The sequence below is a fragment of the Colias croceus genome, chromosome 27, assembly GCF_905220415.1.
Source record: "Colias croceus chromosome 27, ilColCroc2.1".
Classification (NCBI taxonomy): Eukaryota; Metazoa; Arthropoda; class Insecta; order Lepidoptera; family Pieridae; genus Colias; species Colias croceus.
The window spans coordinates 6,846,319-6,868,110 of record NC_059563.1 but is presented as its reverse complement, the minus strand read 5'-3'; the positions used below and the strand labels follow the sequence as shown (position 1 = coordinate 6,868,110).

The 21,792-nt window shown below is 33.7% G+C and overlaps 2 protein-coding genes across 12 annotated transcripts in view; both read left to right on the top strand.

Annotated features, from left to right (window-relative positions):
• The window catches only part of LOC123703740 (hemicentin-1-like), a 321,559-nt gene that overhangs the window by 185,923 nt on the left and 113,844 nt on the right, over nucleotides 1–21,792 (top strand). For all 10 annotated transcript variants that reach the window (XM_045651847.1, XM_045651851.1, XM_045651849.1 and 7 more), the window contains exon 3: nucleotides 11,473–11,627. In XM_045651847.1, coding sequence (XP_045507803.1) covers nucleotides 11,473–11,627 — 155 coding nt within the window. The remainder of the gene's footprint in view (nucleotides 1–11,472; nucleotides 11,628–21,792) is intronic.
• LOC123703742 lies at nucleotides 15,528–21,044 on the top strand. 2 transcript variants are annotated; one of them, XR_006753034.1, is made up of 2 exons: nucleotides 15,528–15,651; nucleotides 20,869–21,044. XR_006753034.1 is itself a non-coding variant. In XM_045651854.1 (2 exons), exons 1-2 carry the CDS (start codon nucleotides 19,527–19,529, stop codon nucleotides 20,880–20,882), a joined length of 912 nt encoding a protein of 303 aa, XP_045507810.1. In that variant the 5' UTR covers nucleotides 19,449–19,526; the 3' UTR covers nucleotides 20,883–21,044. The 2 variants fall into 2 exon arrangements, 1 of the variants encoding a protein (XP_045507810.1); XM_045651854.1 differs by lacking the exon at nucleotides 15,528–15,651 and adding an exon at nucleotides 19,449–20,424.

Genomic DNA, 21,792 nt, shown 5'->3' with positions numbered 1-21,792 from the left:
TATTCTTGTATCTGCCTATTGTGAACATTCCTTTCCTCTATTAATAATAAAATATATAGTTTAAAAAAATCAGAATAATATTATATTTTAATAAGATGAATACGTAACTGTAAAAATATTGTATTATCATCAATCTGTACTAATATTATAAAGCTGAAGAGTTTTTTTGTTTGTTTGTTTGTTTGAACGCGCTAATCTCGGAAACTACTGGTTCGATTTGAAAAATTCTTTCGGTGTTAGATAGCTCATTTATTCACGCTAAGACCAACAAGAGCGGAGCAATGCGGGTGAAACCGCGAGGAACAGCTAGTCCTTGATAAATTGAAAAAGTTGTATTTAGTTTCTTCTTTTAAAGTGGGTCAAAATAGAGTCATTACATTCCAAACAAACATACAGGTGAAGCGTGTTTAAAACAATTCATACAATATGTAATAAACAAATAGCCTTCGTAATTGTAACATAGTTGTCCCTTAGTTCAAAAACCCTATCAATCGATTTAAATACACCACTTTACCTAAGCCCCCTTGGCAACAAAATCACCCTACAGGATTTGAACCCATGACAAGTTATATTTACTTAAAAAACTTCCTGAACAAACACACGTAATTCTTTATAAGATAATCCGCAAAGCCTCTTGTTTATTTGGTTGGGCTGTGAAATAAGCGGATGAAGCGCTTTAAAGCGATTTTAAATTGAATGATACGTTTAGCTTTAAGCGTAATTTTCCACGTTGTTTAATAAGAATTATGTTCTATGCTCTCAATTATTACGAATTCAACAGTTTGGTTTTATCATGTTTATTTTTTAATAGAAACAGAGTAATTGTTTGAATGAGGGTGAAATTTCGCACACAGATAGATTATCGCATGGTGAATATTTTTAAATAACATTACAGTACTTTCATACAATTTTGATAAATAGTTACTCGTACATGAAAAAATATTTGGGCAATATCTTTGTTGAATGTATATAAAGAGTTCGTTATTGTCTGTATAAATAATACTTAATGAATCCTTGTCAAAGCTTGGAAACAGAACCGCCATAACAATACAAAACAAATTATAAAATGGATCACAGTTTACGATCATCTTCTATGATTATCATATCATCTTCATCGTTTCTACAGTAAAATAAACCTAAACGAAATAAAAATAAAGTTAAAAATCGCCTATTTCATAGCCATACCCGATGCGTTAATCTCCCGCTGCGTGATAAGAGCCTCAAACGAAATCCTTAAAAATGGCGCCAACAAAGACCGTCATAACTCCCTTTGTGATAAACCGCAGGAATTTAAACCTTTTCTTGCGCAACTCTTATCTTTATTGTGTGAAAATTTGATAATTTAAAACCGGCGAATTGATATTTTACGGCCACTCCATTAACCTGTTTAATCCGCTTTGAATTTCTGGTTTATTTGCATTGAGATATACATATTATGGAGACGACACCGCCTACATCACTTATGTTTCGCTCAACATACGCCATATGGCGTAACTGCACGCTCATTTTTTATTTGTTTTAAAGTGAAACGCATCAAATATGCCTTCGTGTGTTATTTAACGATATTGCACAAATAATACAAATAATACGGAAAAGTGCAAAGGAATTACTTTCATCGGTAAGTACCTAACTAGATAATAATTTTTAAAACTTAGTTGAACCTTTTTTGTATTTTAACTCAACTCTAACTCAAACATTTATTTATTCTATTAGACTTCTGCTAGAAGCACTTTTGAATCGTCATAACATATATTTGTAACATTTACCACCGATTCGGAAAACATAAATGGACAAATAAATTTATTTCATTTCATTTCAGAATCTATGGAGAAGAACCGGAAAGAAACTCGATAGTTGCTCTTTTAAAGTCATGTCAATATAGTCCATTGAAATGTTACATTTTTTTGGCCTAACCTTGCGTTTTTTAGTAACCTTGGGTAAGTGTGAAGCTATCACCAAGTTTGTGGGGTCGCCACCCTTGTCCCACGGCCGCCGTCTTGAAAATAGCGGAAGATATGGTTTATACGATATATCTCTTAAAATGTTTATCTGATAAAAACAATTTGTTAACATTATTTGTTGCAAATTAAATTCTCTACAATTTTGGTCCAGTGACTTTTTTTCGTAGAACTATAAATAAAAAATTTATAAGCGAAAATGTTCACAAGTTAGATTAAACTAAACTCACCTAATAAAAACGAGTATTTGAATGAATAAATGAACGAATGAATGAATGAGAGCCTTATTGTACACACCAAATTACAGACATTACATAAAATTATGTGCCTTAACACACAAACAAATGAATCGAATTGAGTACAGTTTTTAAACGGAATTCAATCATAAACTTACCCTTATTACTTTATTTATTCCGATAAAAACCGACTAAGCCTTACAAATAAAATATTAATGGCATAAAATAAAATAAATGATTAAATATCTGTATCTATTATTTTGGAAAGAAAGAATTCTCGCAGAATGCCCATAAAGCCTTAATGTTTTAGGTTTATAGTCGGCTATAAAGGTCTTTTCTAAACATAATCACCGATTGGCTATTATTTTTTAGGGTTCCCTATTTAAAGAACCCAAACTCCTTGACTTCAATATTTATGTGTTATTTACAAGTACTGTATACAATTAAACAAGCATTTGCTCTAGGCTCTACTAACGTTTATTTATTTAAGAAAGGTGTTTAAATATTAATTTTAATTATATTTAAACAACAGAATAAACTGAAGTAACAATTTTAACCTACTTTTTAAAATAATTAATGATATTATAATAGATAAATTGTAATAAAATTCATACGTATTTGCGTCTTGGTTGCGTATGTGTTTGTGTGAATTATTTCCTATTTTATTAAACGAAACATAAGACATTATATATTTTTCTTGTAGCTATAATTAGAAAAGTACAGAACCTTCGACTGAAAGGGAAGCGGACATGATGGTATTTTATACGAACTCATAAAGTTTTAATAGCCAATGTTCTAAATGCCGCGTGTTCACAGTTGTGTTGAATTTGCGAAAACAATACATTAAAAACTGTAATATTATCATTAATTGTTAATAATATTATGTCCCAAATTATACCAAATGGATATTCTACTAAAATTATAAATACAATAGTTTGTACGTGTGATACAGATTTAAGCATCTGTTTTCTAACCAATATTATTTAAAAATAATAGAGGCAAAATACGAAATATTGAAATAGCGTCTGTTAATAGTAATAATGTATTGTGTATCTAACATAATAACGGAAAATTGAATTTGTCTCAATAAAAATCAGTATTACTTTTTCATAATAGAATTTTTATATATCTGAATGTGTACATACCTTTACCTTTAATCAAGAGTTTGTTTTTACACTCATGAGTGATGCGTAATGCTGGTCGCGTAGCATTTATCGTAGCTGCGTAGCGCTGTAGACCTGCGTAGATGGATGCTACGAGATATCGGTATTATCCCATTAATATAACAGAAAATGTGTGACATTTTAGTTATATAAAATCTTTTAGAGATAGTAAGGCTGTTCTTAATAATTATGTAGTATTAAGTATGTGTAACTTTGTTTCATTTTGATTATATTTGTATACTGTGACCTTAAAATACTTTTTATTTTTTACATTTAAAGGTGAATGTAAATATTTACTTCTAAAAATCTAGCTATATACGTTGAGCTGACTAATTATTTTGAAGTTATCGGCGTTATATTTGCATAGAAAATGATGCAAGAAAAGAACTAAATAAATATTTCTTGGTACAGACAAATTACAGTTTAATTATAATTTATTTACCGAACATTATTTCGCGAACAAAGCCAGTCAATGTAATTTAACAAAAACAAGCAATAACACTAAATAAACTTAACAAATATAAATTCTCCGGTTCGAGTCAATGAAATAATGTTAACCGTTGTTTATCGGTTCACCAATTTGTAAACTTCGTTTAAGTAATGCTTCTGATAATGGTTCGGGTGGCCCTAATGTTGTTCAATTGTTTTGTTTATCTTTTTAAACGTTGGTTCAACTTACTTGAACTTTAAACGGAGTTAAATCAGAGGGCAAAGGTTTTATGGACACTTCATTTAAGTTTGTTGTAAGGTGACTTTTGTGAATATTTATAACATCGAGAATTTTTCCTGCTACAGTTGTGATACAATTTTAATTTATAAGGTATACAGATAGAGAAACAGAAGCCTAGGATACCTTGAAACGATTACACTAAATAATTTAAAAAAAACAATTACTAGAAAATTTGCACTGGTGGTCAGACATCTTTTATTCGACCCACTTTAAACGGACAGATTTTATTCAAAATTTGTATTTAATCGTGTTTTTTTACTTTCTTAAAAAATCTGTATAAGTATCGGTGACAATGCAATAATATTGAGAGGTTAAGCATGTTTTTTCAAACTATACAATTATTATGTTTAAAAATAGACAGCAAACCTTTCCAACGTTGCTAGGTGTCCTCTATAAGTGAGAAATAAGCGGCACACAATTGGGGGCACCGGGGACGATTACACGGGCCAATGGACCGACTCTTCTTTGTCTTTGATAAGGAATATTAAACAATTGTCTTTGAGACAAAAAAACGTCTCAATTGTTTTAGTTTTTGTGCAATTATTTTAAATGTGTTGTGAGAATTTAACTTGTTGCAATTTAGTTAATTAAATATTGATTTAGCAAGTAAACACAAAACAAAGATTTTTGTTACGTATTTAGAAACTAGCTGATCGCCCACAACTTCGTCCGCGAGAGTTCCCGTTTCCGTGAGTTTTTTGGGATAAAAACTATCCTATGTGTTAATCTAAGTTACTATAATATTACCTATGTGTTTGCCGAATTTCAAGAAAATCGTTTTTCTGCAAAAAAATCAAAAGAAGGAGTAACACACATACAAACTTTCGCATTTATAAGTCGGATGACATCAATTAATTAAAAAAAAACTGCATGTTGCATAAAAATTACACACGATGAATATAAAATGACCATTTGCAATAGTACTTACTAAGCGTACCTTTAAACGTTATAATAACAGGAAACGTTTGCCCCTTGCCCCACGGGGGACATAATGAAAGATATTAAATAAAGTATATTAGTTTTTAGCTCAATATTTCAAATGCAGGCAAAAATTTACACCCTTATTGTGTCGTTACGGTTTTAATGCATGTAACTTCATTCACACCGAACAATAAATTCATTTTAATTTTGTTTTTAATATCAAATAAAATTAGAAATTAATAACAATGCTTTTATTAACAAGTCAATAATGTGTACGTTATTAATGATGGAGAGACAATATTTTTATCGTATATAAAAATGTACACTTGCTGATTAATAATAATATTGACAGCACAAATTAAAATAATAATTAAAACTCATAGTGATAAATTTTCCTATACAATATAAAAACCAAACTTATTATATGGTTAAAAATATTTCAATTAAACAGATGTATGTACATTTTAATGCCTCTAAATAAAAATAATTCAAAGAAAACCAAATTATATCGAAATTGAATGTACAATACATAAACTATTTTTAGCAGAAGTTTTTATATCACACCATAAAAAACTTCAAAACTAGCTGAACTTATTCAAAAATTTAGAATCGCCGAGCGCGCCCGACTTTATTACGTCACGGTGTGATAGACAGTCAGTTTTATATGAAAAGTAGTTCTATGAGTACGTTTTTATTACTACAGCCTGTTTAATGTTGACGCTTTCGCTCATATAAGCTTTATGGTCGCACATAAAAATTATACGAAATACGGGATTCCAAGTTCCATTTATTATAGTGGTACTTATTGGGATTATATTTAAAGTGCCGTCACTAAAGCGTACGTTTAATGGTGTTTTAAGCTGGAATGGCTGAATTGATTTTGAGTTGCACAGATAAAGGATATATTTTCAGGCTTTCAGTATAATATTTTGTTTGATTATCTTCAGTGTATATTTGAAAGATTAGAGACAGTTGTATTTTATATGCATTTAAGTCATAACCCTATTGGTCAAATTCAGATAGATATAACACATGTTTTCAGCAATTTTTTGTAACAATTTTTTTTTTTTGTATTTCTGTATTGTTTATATTTTTAATATTTTTTTATCTATGTGTATTGGATTAAATGTATTTTCTTTCTTTCTTTCTTTCTTCTTTCAATTTCTTTAACTTATTTACATCAGCCTCATCACAAATACTATGGTAATGTGGAGAATACAAAGGCAATTTAATTGGTTAAGAAACTTTACCACCTACTTAATTTAAATCAATATGAAAAGCATCTACCCCATAGCCCACAAGCGCACGCTTTTCCTATTATAATACAACATATAACAGTAAATATATCGTTGACCTACTTAATCTATCACATAATATTATATATGCAATTATAATTTAATTATTATTACTTACAAGTGATCCACCCCGGCTTCGCCCGTGGTACATATTTCGCAATAAAAGTTAGCCTATGTCCTTTCTCGGGTATCAAAATAGCTCCATACCAAATTTCATGCAAATTGGTTCAGTAGTTTAGGCGTGATTGAGTAACAGACAGACAGAGTTACTTCCGCATTTATAATATTAGTATTACTTATATAAGTTCAATAATTAATCCGATAATCAACTTTATGAATCACGTTCACAATAACATTGTTACGCTACGGTGTAACATGCTCCCAGCGGGTAGTTTGCATTATATTACTCGGCTTTAGTTTTAATAGCCTACGTGAAACTATTTAATATGTCTCATTAACTGAATTTCGGTAGCGTGAGTTGGATATGCTTTTTACGGTGTGAGTGGAGGAAATTAATCGTTCATTTTGGTTTTTTTGGGTTAGTGACTTAGTTATCTTGCTGTGCGAAATGGTGTAGGTTCGATCCGTATTAGTATATGTATACGTATATTTAAATCAGTATTGTCCGTTGCTTCACTTGCATTTTAACTACCTAGAGAAAATATCGACCTGCTATTTAGCTTTTAGATTTTAGACAACTATTAATACGTGCTTAATTAAATAAAATCGTGTTTTTTTAACACAGGGGGAACAACAATTTATGTCAAAACTAGCGTACCGCCCGCGGCTTCGCCCGCATTTTCAAAGAAAAACCTGCATAGTTCCCGTTCCCGTGTGATTTCCGGGATAAAACCTATCCTATGTGTAATCCAAGTTACCCTCTTTATGTGTGTTAAATTTCATTGCAATCAGTTCAGTAGCATTTGCGTGAAAGAGTAACAAACACACAAACACACATCCTCACAAACTTTCACATTTATAATATTAGTAAGACTTGTTAATAAAACACACACAAACCATAAGATAAACTCGCATTCTTTAATTTCAAAAATAACGATATTTATAACACAAATAGATTTAAACTCTATCACAATAGATCTAAGGTTCATAACCCAATCAACACTGATAATGGTTATGTTTCGTCAATAAAAAAAAGTAATGGAAGTCTTTCGAATTATTATTTTGCAGCGAACTAAAAGCTGACATAAAACGCCTGTCTTTATAGACCGTAAAAGTTTTAAATTTTCCATCGCTGAAGCGCTTTGTTGTTCAAACTTAGCACTTAGAGTATTGGAAGTGTTGAGCGATAATTTTTAAAGCGATAAAATCGCTTTACGTCGCACAACAAAGCGCTTTAATATTTTAATGACTTATTGTTGTAAAATTTGAAGTTTCGTTTCACATAATCTGTGTTATAAAAAGTAAAGACGCCTATTTCGCATGGCCGGGTCGTAATTGAAAAACGAAAATATATATTTTCTTAGTATATTTTTATCTCGTTTTTAAGTGTTTGATACTTTTATATGGTAATTATTAGTTATTCAAAGATCTTAAATTACACATAATACAACAAAAACTATTTGGAATAGCAATATTTACTTCTGACAAAATTCACAGTCCTTAAGTTGTAACAAAGTCGATCTTTTCCCATGTAACCGAAGGACAAACATACAAAGTAAAGAGATGAAACAGCGAAAACATTCCGTGAGATTGATTGTCTTGCTCGACTTGTTTTAATTGAGTTTCCTTCATTTGGAGCTAAATTGTTCAATTTCGCTTCACTTGTTTAATAGTGAAGATAATTCATCATAGTGTGATAAGAACTATTTACTAGCTGTGCCCCGCGGTTTTACTCGCATTACTACGATCCTATTGATCTGTCGTCGTCGTTGTCGTCGTTCGATCGTGGTGATATATTATAGCCCTCCTTTGGCCTTCCTCGATAAAATATGGTCTAACTAACACTGAAAGAATTTTTCAAATCGGACCGGTAGGTAGATCCTGAGATTAGCACGATCAACCAAACAAACTCTACGGCTTTATAATAATAGTATAGATTTATAAAAACCTTATCCCACCAAAAACATTTTCATGTAAAATGTTGCCAAGACGAGCCCATATGACTCGCACTGTCAAAAAGTTATCAGATCTCATGTAGAGCCAAGCTTCTAACACTACACGCCCTAACTCTACAAGGCCTAACTTCACAAACTCTACACCTTAGTCAAAATATGTGGCTTGGCCATTTCGCTACATTCACATCGGCGTAAGGTGAAAAATTAATTAATTCACTGTTCATACAATAGTTCTTGTAGTAACGAACGGCCAAGCCACATATTCAGAGAAGCTGCAAAAAAAAATTGGTGACCCATCCAATTTGTGACCGCACGAACTGTTGCTTAATCTGTATAACTATCTATTGTTAATTAAAATGAATCGCAAAATGTGATTATAGGCGCAAAACTCAAGAACGGCTGAACCGAATACGTTACTTTTTTATAATATTCCTTGAAGTACGAGGATGGTTCTTATGGAGAGAAAACGTAAACATGTACCACGGGCGAAGCCGGGGTAGGGTCGCTAGTTTATTATATAAATATCAATTTCCAAACTATAAACAATAACTGTAACCAACGCTTACAATAACTGTAATTTTTTTCATAAAAGCTATATAAAACAACCAGTTAATAACACAAATCAAAGTTATATAATGTTTCCGTTTCAAACGAGAATTCAATTAGAGAAGTCAAGAGCAGTTATTAATCAATCAATTGAAAGGTTTCTCGATCGTTTTACAGATAGTTGTGTTGTAGTTTACATAATATAAATAATTACATTTTCAAACGTAGACTTAAACTGGTACCTAATACCTTCTAGGGAAGCGCGTGGCATCAGTCTTTTTTTGAAGTGAAAACTTCTTTAGCGGCGTTGGGTATAAAATCTTAAACTCGCGTCAGGACACGTGGCCTGATCGAAAAAGCGTAAGACGGATTTTTTTTAGCCCTTATATTCCATGCGTAAGACGGATACCATTCCAAAATATCAAACATGCTGAACGTTAATAATCAAGTTTTCACTTCTGCCGGCACTCCCGGAGTGCAACCCGTCTTTTTTTTTTCTAGTGAAGCGCGTGGCATCTTAGATCACATCTTTTTTATATACCTAGTGGAGAATGCTCCTACATACATACGGCCTTCGCCGTAGGCCGTAGGTTATGTCGGACTTCCACTGCCGACAGATGAACCATAGGCAGTGGACCTACCGTCTAAACTCTACAATGTTTCGTCCCGCCGCAGTTAGCCGGGTCCGCTGGTACCTTCTAGGGAAGCGGCTAACATCAGGCCTATTATATAAAATGTATACATGTTTTACAAAATAAAGTAGTCTATAGATATATATGTCAGATTCTCATAAAATACAGTTAGGTACATGTTAATGTAAAAATTTAGTTCATAATGTGTAATTTTCCAACTTTTCACGAAGATCCAAATTTTTGAAAACCTACGACATGTAAATATATATCAATATCTAGCCTCCCAGTCCTAATATTTATACAAGTAATGATTGTCGTATTTAACTATGATTACCATACTATAACATAAAGGTACTTTTATGATGAAAGTTCTTTTTTTACCACGATAATATGTGGATTAGAGTTATCACATGTCAAACTACACAAACCTTCAAATAGAAGCAAATATTCGACATGTCGATTTCCTCACGACGTTCCCTTTCATCTATAGAAAGCTGTTATCGTGAAAATAAACTGAAATATATTTATATGCTTTTCTAGTTTCAAAATATACTTTTTCATTTATGATATAGGTATTAGGAAAATAAATATTTGTACGTATATACTAGCTGTGCGCACGGTTTTATCCGCTTTGCTCTGCTCCTATATGTCTTAGCGTGATGATTGATAATATAAAACTTTTTTTGATAAATGGCCTATGGGCTATCTAAAACTGAAAGAGTTTTTCATATCGGACATGTAGTTCCTGAGATTAGCACGTTCAAACAAATATAAACTGGAGCTTTATAATATTAAGTACAGTATACGCGATACGAGACACTGCCTTTTTATAATAACTCTATACAAGCTCACAGCTATGTTGTAGTTAAATAATAAAACCGTACAAAATAAACATTTCCAAATAGATCTTCTGTAACTGACTGTTTTAATTGAGTTCCGTAACGTTTCAAATGAGTTGGCCCGACTTCCCGGGATTGATTAACAACATTTATTTAGTTTCTGTCTATTACAGAACTATTTAATCGTATAATCCCATTTATTTTGTAAACTAAGACGTCAGGTTCTATCATAAACGAAGGTATTTATTTGTATGAAATGAAACGTGTTTTAAGTATTACATTTGACATGATTTTCGAATTATTTCGGCAAAACAAACACAATAACACAAATCTTACACAATTTAAACAATATTATCAGTACATAGTATATAACAAAGTCGCTTTCTCTGTCCCCATGTCCCTTTGTGTGCTTAAATATTTAACAATACGCAACGGATTTTGAGGCAGATTTTTTTAATAGATAGAGTGATTCAAGAGGAAGGTTTTAGTACATAATTTATTAGGTTTTGCACAAAGCGGGCGAAGCCGCGGTCGGTAAGCTAGTAAAGAATAAAGAATTAATTCGATATTATAAGTATGAGCTTTGTGAACTACCTACTGCAACAAAATATATTATTATTCAACTTATAACACTACGTATGATAGATTATCATTATCCAATTTCAGAAGTGGTCAAATATGTGGTAGTTTAAAAATATAACTATACATAAACACATTTAAAAGTTTACCAAATTTAAAAGGTTTTGATTTCGAGTTTAATGTACTTTTTTGTACATCTAAAACGATGTAGCAATGTAATCTGCATCTACAGATAAAAAAAAACTTTTTAATCTATACTAATGTTATAAAGCTGAAGAGTTTGTTTGTATCTTTGAACGCGCTAATCTCAGGAACTACTGGTCCGATTTGAAAAATTATTTCAGTGTTGGATAGCCCGTTTATCAAGCAAGGCTATAGGCTTTATTATATCATCAAGCTAAGACCAACAGGAGCCGAGCAATGCGGGTGAAACCGCGCGGAACAGCTAGTAAATAAAATTTTTAATACAAAAAATAATTATAACCTCTATCTTTTCAGGATGTCAATATCCCACGAACCCAACACCACGTACGCTGAACTGGTGATCACCAACGTGCAGCCTGGTGATGAGGGGGTCTACCGATGCGAGATCACATACCTTCAAGTGGGGGAGGATTGTAATACTGTGCAGATCACGGATTTCCATACTTATAGTAAGTGAATGCTTATAGTCAAACTTTTTTAGGAAGTTGAGATTAAAATAAAACTACAAGATTCAAGAATACGCTTTAGAATTTAGATAATAGTTCAAAAATTGACGGTAGGATCTTATTTCTGTACAGATTGTGCTGCATTAAACTTCAAAATATTATGTTCTCTCCCGTAGCTGTTTTATCTGTAAAGGAAAGGAAGAAAATAATAAGGTATTAATTAAAACAATAAAATATTATGGAAATTGGCATAAAAATACTATATTAATTACTTAAAATTTTCATTCATACATATTATTACATTTGTACAGTTACTAGATAGAGCCTGCGGCTTCGCTTGCATGTAACACAGGTAAAAGTAGCATATAATATTATGCTAAAGGGATATAATCTATATTTGTACCTAATTACATACTTACAAAATATGTCATCAGCTGTTGTCATGTGAAAGAGTAACAAATATCCATCATACATCCATCCTCACAAACCCATCACAATTAATATAATTTAACAACTTAGGTATATAATTATTATGTATATTATCAAACTACGAAAATTATATTATGTCACGTACATATACGTAATTCCGATAAAATAACAATCGACGATCAATCGTAAAAGTGAAGTTCCGTGTTCCTTTGCGGGTTATGGGGTAAATGTAATTCACATCTGTTTCTTATCGATTTTCCGAGTATATGAACATTATTCCGTAGCTTACCAATTTGAGGCATTTTTTATCTAACTCAAATTATTCTCTAGGCTCTACAAACTCAAACATTTATTTATTAAATTAGACTTCTTCTAGAAGCACTTTTCAATTGTCAACATAGTTTTAACATTTACCATTCACGCGTTAATCACTGTATGGCAGACATACAAACATAACATACATACATAACACTACATAGTATAAAACAAAGTCGCTTTCTCTGTCCCTATGTATCTTTAAAACTACGCAACTGATTTTGATGCGGTTTTTTTAGATAGAGTGATTTTTGAGGAAGGTTTTAGTATAAAATTTATCAGGTTTTAAAAGCCGTGTTAGTCGTGGGCGGAAAGCTAGTATATTACCTATATATAACGCAGGCACACATACATATAATTCACACATTCCCATTATGGTCAAAATACCCTCAATTTCTGTCATAAACAGATCAGTATGATGCCATCCTTCATCATGTGCGGACGTCCAAATCAATAATCTTTTCCAGTCATGTTTATGACATTAATAATTCGACTCTCCCTACATAATATGACAATATGAATAACCCAGCAATGTTCACAATCTTTCTCAAATTAATATAATATTCCAGACGAGGATACGAGGGTATAATAATATAAATAAACTAATTCGCAACGCATATCATAAATGACATTAAGCGATCGTATTGAATGAAATCCCATTTTTAGAGATGCGCTATTTTAGTTGCGTGTATCGATATTTTTTTCATATTTTCTTACATATAAACATACATAAATTTACTTTCCATTAATTTTGTAATGAATATTGCGAATGTATTATAAAACTTTAAAAGTCACTAGATTAATCAGAATGGCATGACATCCCAATTACAATTGCGTTTGTTCTGCATGCTCTATTTTATCGTCGCATGGAATGAAATTATAATGATGTAATCGATTGACAGAGACAGATTAGACCATTGAGGTATGGGATACTTTTTTTGCGAAAATTTTACTAAGAATGTTATACTACGTGACAGATTCATGATGCAAAACTTTTAAGAAGCCGTGACGACCGGAAAAATAATAGGGTAATAATAGGGTTTGTATAAACAAAATTAAAAAAAAAATAGATTTACGATACGCACATACAATAAACATATCATATTCATACATATACGCATATCGTGTATTAATATGGATAGCTGCAATTAAGTAACATAACACAAGCAATTACCGATATCCATGCTTATGTTAAACTAGACTAGATATCGATAACCAATTAGCACATCACTAGTGAACAGTTTCATTGCCAATAGGATATTACTTCCATTTCGCCCGAAGCGATTGTATGTGCTACATTTTCTTTCTCCCTCACACGCACGTGACCCTCATTATGGAAGAGGGAGTAAAAATATTAAAACTGATTTGCAGTACATTGCGGAGTTTGTATGAAAACTTGGAAATACTCGAATTTTGAATGGAACATAGCGAGCAATGTATTATAAAAAAGCGATTAAGTAAAATAGTGAGCTAATAAGGCGCTTTCATAATATTTTTGTTTATCCTTCACGATGTACAGAAATGGAACTATATTGTTTATTTAACGATTCCGGTGGACTTTATTTTTGTCTCAGTCAAATATTTTCTTTGTTTACACGAAAATTATAGTAATAGTTTCTTTCATGTATACCTACATACTTTTTTTATTACCCTTCCTTGTTATATTTGTAAAAGAAATATACGTTTTGCGTTTATTATTTAGTCAATAGTAAATAATATGTTCAGGTAATTATTTCATTATTTACCTACTGCTAGTCCCTTTGAATAGACACTAGACAGGTCGTGTATAAGATAACGAATTACGATGCTATACTTAGCTTAGTTTGACATAGACTATTATTCAATTTAAAAATCTTTATTTGTGACATTTTTAATAGAAAAATTTATCATATTCTCTGTGCATACAATTCACATTTATAAGGATCTAGAAACAGATGGAAACAGCTCCAGATTGAAACTTTTTAAATCAATATAAATACATAAAACTTTTAACAAATCGTTAAAAAACAGATTAAACCCAATTCTTAGTTAATGACCATATAAATAATTAAAGAATTAATATTGGCACGTGTTTCGAGTTTAACCCGCAAGCGACCGACGCGGACGGTCCATCCGGCTTCAATTAATAACTAACAGATTAATTGAAACTCCACTTTGTCAAATTAATGATTTATAGGTTATATTTTTAATCTAGAGATCTAGATTTGGTGGTTTGGAGTGATTGATTATTTTTTGTTTTGGTTGTTACATCTATTTCTGGTAAAAAAATATTTATTTTGACGCTTCGAGTAAAAACTGTGATACTTAATTAAATCAAACTATGTATAAATGTATTCTTAATGATAAAGTCTTTAGCAATCCCTGTAAAAAACTGCAAAAAATAGGTTATTAATGACAGAAGAAAAATCTTAGGCAATTAAAACATGGACAATCAACTTTACAAATATCTCGATGAAAATAAATCAATGTGTAAAATGGAATTCAATCAACATTCCAAATCTCAAATCCAATAGAATCCATTTAATCGCAATTTAAACGACATAAACACTAACAAGAATCACTCAAGCGATATTTCGCAAAAATTCAATTTTCCAATTTAAACCCGATCTATTTTATCCTAATATTCCTCTTTATGATTGAAGATCGCTTAAAATACATCAAAATCAGACTTAGAGCAAATTGAACGCGCCATTTGGTGCTCGATTGAACTCGGATTAAGCATTTTATATAATTTACATACAAATGTAAAATTTGTGACCTCAAGACAATAGGGTGGTTACGCACGAGCGGTTGTGTAAATAATGTCGGTCGGTTGATGAGTGTTTATTTTATCCACTTTAAACTTTTTAATATTTGAAAATGATTTAATTGTGAATGATTTTTTTTTTGATGTATTATTAACATATTTTAGTCGTAAAAGCTGCTATCTGGATAAAATGTATGAAATGTAAATACCTGTATCTCTATATTATGTATAAGTACGTTTAAATAGATACATAATACAAAAAATACACAAAACTAATATTTTGAATACCTGTCTGTTAATGATCTAAAATAAATAATGTGCACATTATGAAACTAGTTTTACCTATGTAACATCTTAACTTCATTATATTCAACTTCAAGTAATGTATAATGACATAGCGTAGACTTTGACATTTGGCGTGATTTCTGTCACACGTGTTTGGGTTTTTAAATTAGTGTTTTGGCTATTTTAACAATAATTTATTCACTTTGAGCTGTATTGTGTTCGTATTTAAGTGTTTAGTTTGTGGTTATAGTGGTAAGTGTACTAACAATCAACTAATATGGGCCCTGACCCACCCGATCCTCCTAAGCCCCCGGACGTCCAGGAAAGAAGCATGGAATTGGACATCTCTCAGAATAAGAGGCAAAGGTGTCCGTCACCTGAGTCTACAGATGAATCCCCAATTAAACGCTTTGTTCCATCAGATCCCATTTTACCTTCTGTTAATCCGTCTTTATTTGTTGATCCTATTTTAAATAATCCTATAAGATATAGTGGTGATGAAGTTGGACCATACATTGTCCACGTATCTCGCGTAGAAAACGATCCTTCTGCTGGCCTGTCCATCCGTCCTATCAAATTTGGATCTTTCTTGTACAGTCAAAAAGTACCTAATATTTTAAGAGACGGAGTAAAATCTGTTGGCCGCAATAGAATATCGGTTGAGTTTGCATCGGCTGAGGATGCTAATAATTTTTTATCTTTACCTGCTTTGGCCGAAGCTAAATTTAAGGCATTCATTCCTACCTATCACATCACCCGCATGGGTATTGTGAAAGGAATACCTGTAGAATGGACCATGGATGATTTGGTGGAGTGTGCAGAATTCCCTAACAGGCACGGTCGCATACTTAAAGCACGTAGACTTAACAAAAAATCTAGCCTTGATGGGATTACAACTTGGGTCCCGTCCCAAACAGTGGTACTAACTTTCTTGGGCCAAGTAATGCCATCAAAAATCTACTGTAGGTACACTTCTCTCCCCGTAGAAATTTATCATTACCCAACCATCCAGTGCCACAAGTGCTGTCGCTTTGGGCACATCCGCGACCAGTGCCGCTCAAAAGAGAGGTGCTACAAATGTACACAAAACCACTCGGGTGACTCCTGTCCCATTCAAGAATCTCAAGCACTATGTGTCCACTGCAATGGCACTCACTTGGCCATTGACAAAAATTGCCCGGAACACAGCCGGCAAAAGTCAATTAAACTTTTGATGGCCACAGAAGGTATCTCATTCGAGGAAGCCTCTAAGCTTACCCCTTCAGTGTACAGACCCTTTTCGGAAACAGCCAGTTTCGTTTTTGCGCCCAGATCACAACAATCACCTGTTTTTCCCATCCCTTCTATGAAACAATCCAATAGTGTTCGTCAAACTCATCCTCTTAATAAAACTTCATACAAAAAGACCTATTCTATACCCCCTCGCACTCATGCACCACTAGGTAAAACATATGATGTAGCTGCACACCGCCAAATAACTCAGGAATTACCTTCTGCTCAACCGAATGGTTGTGCCTTATCCCAAAACCCTGACCCCCCGGTTGTACTCAACTCTAATGTTGAGCTTTATGTTTCAGCATTAGAAACTTTTCTTAAAAAAACAAATTCAATACCGACCAACGTTGCCCATAGACTAATAAATCTCATATCTCTATTTAACAGTAATGGCCCTCACAATCCTCCAGTGGAATGCTCAAAGCATTCGTCCGAAATGTCATGAAGTACTTGACCTTATTTCAACCCACAACCCTATAGCTTTTGCCATCTCGGAGACATGGCTAGTTCCCGGAAGTCATTTTCGGATTCCTGGCTTTTTCTGTCTGCGAGATGACAGAGCCGATGGATATGCTGGGACAGCACTTTTACTTAAACATTGTTTAAATTTCTCTCGAATTCCATTACCTTTGCATGATCAGCGTATTAACGCTGTGGCTGCAAGATGCAATAATGTCTCTATTATTTCTGTCTACATTTCTCATCCTCATCCTTCTATTATACCTGATCTTTCACTTATTTTTTCCTCCGTACCGTCTCCTCTTTTAGTATTGGGTGATTTTAATGCTCAGCATACTTCTTGGGGATCTTCTGTCTGCAATACATTTGGGCACCTGTTAATGGATCTGCTTGATGACCTTGACCTTTGTGTAATTAACGATGGTTCTCCCACTAGGAGAGTCCTTCCTAATCAGAGTCTCTCCTCTGTAGTTGATCTATGTATTTGTTCTTCCTCCTTGGCTCCGTCCCTTACTAATTTAACCCTTTCTAGTACTCACGGTAGCGACCATTTTCCTCTTCTTTCTTCTCTTTCCCAGTCTGTTATCCCATTGACTTCCCCTTTTCCACCCTTACTCATGTACAGACTTTGTAAAGCAAACTGGCAGGATTATGCTACTGGTCTTGACAATTTGGTTGAGTCCCTTCCTTCCGTTTCTCTTGATAATAATCTATGTACTTATTCGGACTTTGTGGATTGTATTAAAAACGCAGCAGCGAATAACATCCCCCTTAAGTCCGTTTCTAACTCTGGTTCTCGCAAAGTCTCTCCGCCATGGTGGGACGATGAATGCTCAACTTCTGTCAACTCAAGGAGAGAGGCCGAAATTCAGTATAATGCTTCCATGTCCGTTGAAAATTTTATATACTATAAAAGAATAGCAGCGCGTACCAAGCTTTTTCTTAAAAATAAAAAGAAAGCAGGCTGGCAAACATTTTGTGAGAGTCTGTCACCTAGAACACCTGCAACAGTTATTTGGAAGAACATACGCAAATTTCGTGGCTCTCTTTCTTATAACGACATAGATTCCAATAACTCCTCAGGGTGGCTTGAAGAATTTGCTGATAATTTCTCCCCTCCCTTTGTTCCTTCGTTAGATTCTTTCCCTATGGCCACTGGTCCGCTCGTCTCGTCTCATGATAACAATATGGAAGCCATATTCTCCCTGGAAGAGCTAAATGTAGCCCTCAGTGGCCTCTCAGACTCTTCTCCCGGATTAGATGGCATTCCTTATTCTTTCATACGCCAATCCGGTCCCATAGCCAAACAGTACTTTTTAAATTTAGTAAATTTATTTTACGAATTCGGTCACATCCCTGATTCTTGGAAATCACATCTCATAATTCCTTTACTAAAACCAGGCAAACAAGCCTCTTGTGCCGACTCCTATCGACCAATCGCTCTTTCTTCGTGTCTGTCTAAGATAGCTGAACACATGGTTAAAAATAGACTTGAGTGGCTTGTAGAAAATAGGGGACTGTTATCCAGGTCTCAATTTGGATTTAGAAAGGGTATGAGTGTACTGGATTGTTTAGGCATTTTATCCACTGACATTCGATCAGCCTTTGAAAGAAAGCAGTATTTGGTAGGCGTTTTTTTAGATATAGCGTCAGCCTACGACAGTGTACTTCTTCCGGTACTCAGAAGCAAATTGTTACAGCTGAGTATCCCAGTGAGGATGATACGATTTATCTGCAATCTTTTAATGTCAAGATCCATTCAAGTGCGTCATAACTCTCATATTTCTTCCACTAGGCTTACCTGGAAGGGGCTCCCTCAAGGATCGGTATTAAGTCCTCTTCTATATGCTATCTACACTTTCAACTTGGACACGACGGTCACATCATTCTGTGACATACTTCAATATGCAGACGACATAACCTTATTTGCTCAGTCCCATGACATGGATGAAATCACCTCGCGCCTTAATTCAGCTTTGTCGTATCTGCGTGATTGGCTGTCGGATCATGGTATGACTGTATCTGTACCAAAATGCTGTGTTGTAGTTTTCACTAAAAAGCGCCACATCCCCGCACCAACCTTATTACTGGACGATGAACCAATTCCAGTCACTAATAAAGTTAAGTATCTAGGCGTTATATTGGATTCAAGGTTATCTGGTTCCCCTCATGTTAACTACATCAGTCAAAAATGCGAAAAGGGGATTAATATATTACGATCCCTGGCAGGAGTATGGTGGGGGGCCCACCCATACTGTCAGAAACTTATTTATAATGCTGTGGTGCGTAGTCACTTAGACTATGCTTCATTCATACTCGATCCATGCAATAAGACGGCACTGAATAAACTAGACAAAGTGCAATCTCGTTGTCTACGCTTGATTACCGGAGCAATGAAATCTACCCCGGTTAACGCCCTGCAGGTTGAGTGTGTTGACCCTCCCCTAGCTCTTCGCAGACAGTATCTGTGTGATAAATATTTTTTTAAATCCATCTATAACTCTTCCCATATCCTTTGGCCCAAACTCCATAATCTCCTTCAAATCTCCACTAGTCAAAATCTCCGACCCTCTGCTAATTTTTCTTGTTTACTAAAAAGCTTTATAAGATTCACCCGTCTGCCTGATCCTACTGTTCAGTTTGAACTTTATCCTCTCTTCTCCGTTAACTTCCAGTCCCTTACGTACAATCCACCCATCCTTTTAAATTGTGGCATAACTAAAGATACAATTAATGCAAATGCTACATTTAATGAAATTGTATCCAATAAATGGCCCAATTGGCACCTCTTTTTTACCGATGCCTCAAAAATGTCCGATATGTCATGTGTGGGAGTCGCTGTTTGGTACCCTCAATCCAGCATTATTCTTCAGTTTAAGTGCCCCCCTTTATCTACTGTCTACACTGGTGAAGCTACAGGCATTCTCGAAGCCCTCAATTTCATTAACTCTCACAACCTTGATAAAGCGGTTATATTTTCCGACTCATTAAGCTGCCTCCAAGCCCTTCTATCTAATCCTTTTCGATCTAAATCCTGTCACCCCTTGATTTTAAGAATACGTGTGGTTCTCCTAAATTGCCTCAACAAGGGTCTCCACATTCAAATCACTTACATACCAGGTCATACTGGTATAGGGGGTAATGAGATGGCTGACTCTTTGGCTAAGTCTGCTACGCAAGTGGGTTGCAATACTCACTTCAGTAATTATAGTCAAGACCTTGTTCCACTATCAAAATTGCGCTTGGATGGGAAGTGGTTGAATCTTTGGCAAGAGTCCAGCCGCACAAAAGGTAAATTCTATTGGGATATTCAGCCTACTATTCCACACAAACCGTGGTTTTTCCGTTTTCGCAAATTTGACAAACTAGTAACATCCACTATCTGTCGACTCCGCTTCGGCCATGCTTGTACTCCTGTCCACCTGGCGAAAATTAGAGTACGTGATCACTCTATTTGTGAGTGTGGATTGGATGAAGGTACTACTGACCACCTATTCTTTGAATGTACCAAGCTTCGTTCTTCATTACTGGACGTCCTCCCTCCTGAAATCCCTCGTCCCACAAATTTTAAATGTTTGTTGACATTAGTGCCTTCCAAATTTGTTGAAATTTTATCTAAATTTATTTCCTTTAACAAACTAAAGTATTAACCCCTTATTATATTTATAAACTATATTAGTGTATCCTGTAGTCTGTAATATATATAACCTGTATTGTCTTATGTGTTTGTTCTAGCCGCTCCAAGTTGATCAAAATTTCTGCATTTTCCCACTCAGTTCCAAATGTTAAATGTCACAACCGAACAAGTCTAACTGGCTGAAATTTGAGTCCTGTCTCTCCCATATATACTGGACATTGGCGAAGTCCCTTTTTATTGGGTGGAGCCATTAATTAAGAGAAGAAGAAGAAGACATAGCGTAAACACCGCGTTCCATACGCTCGTTTATACCTAGCCTTAAAGTGATTAGTACGAGGGGACGAAAGACCTAAGGGGATGCTTTCAATCTTTTAAACTCCGTCGCAGTTTTAGTGTTAATTAATTATAAGCGTCAAGAAATTTACATTTTCTAACATTTTCCTGAATATAAAGTGAATTTAAATTAGTTTGAAAATTCGTATCGCCTGTCGATAAATTGAATTTAAATATTTATCGTCTATGTAAGCGATGAACAAGTTATGAAGTTTTAACTTGACCGTGTTCTTCTTGTTCATCGTGTTGTCTTCAAAATGTTGTTCGGGATAGTGACTACAGTACATTCTTGCTTAATAAGCTGTTTAATAAAGGGTCCAGATACAAGCATTATTTATGTAAAAGATTACAAGATTATTGAAGAAGTATAAAATACATATCTACTAGTCGGATAAATTTTTATCTAGGTAAATCTAGGATTAAAACGAGACTGTTGACATAATCTGTTTACAACAACGATGAGACTAGAATCTAAATTAAATATATTAGAAAGCAATAATATTTTAATCTTTACTGCAATAACAATGTAATGTTAATGATATACCTATTGTTTTAAATAACGCCATAAAGAATAATTAATCATGTTTTAAACTCATTGAAAGTACTACTTTTAATAATTGATGATTTCAGAAACATAATATTATAGTACATCTTTATGATTCTTAACCTCATATTGTGTCAAAGCTATA

Excerpts from the sequence above, each read along its gene's own strand:
- LOC123703742 (XM_045651854.1), top strand. The coding sequence starts at position 19,527 with ATGAAATCTACCCCGGTTAACGCCCTGCAGGTTGAGTGTGTTGACCCT.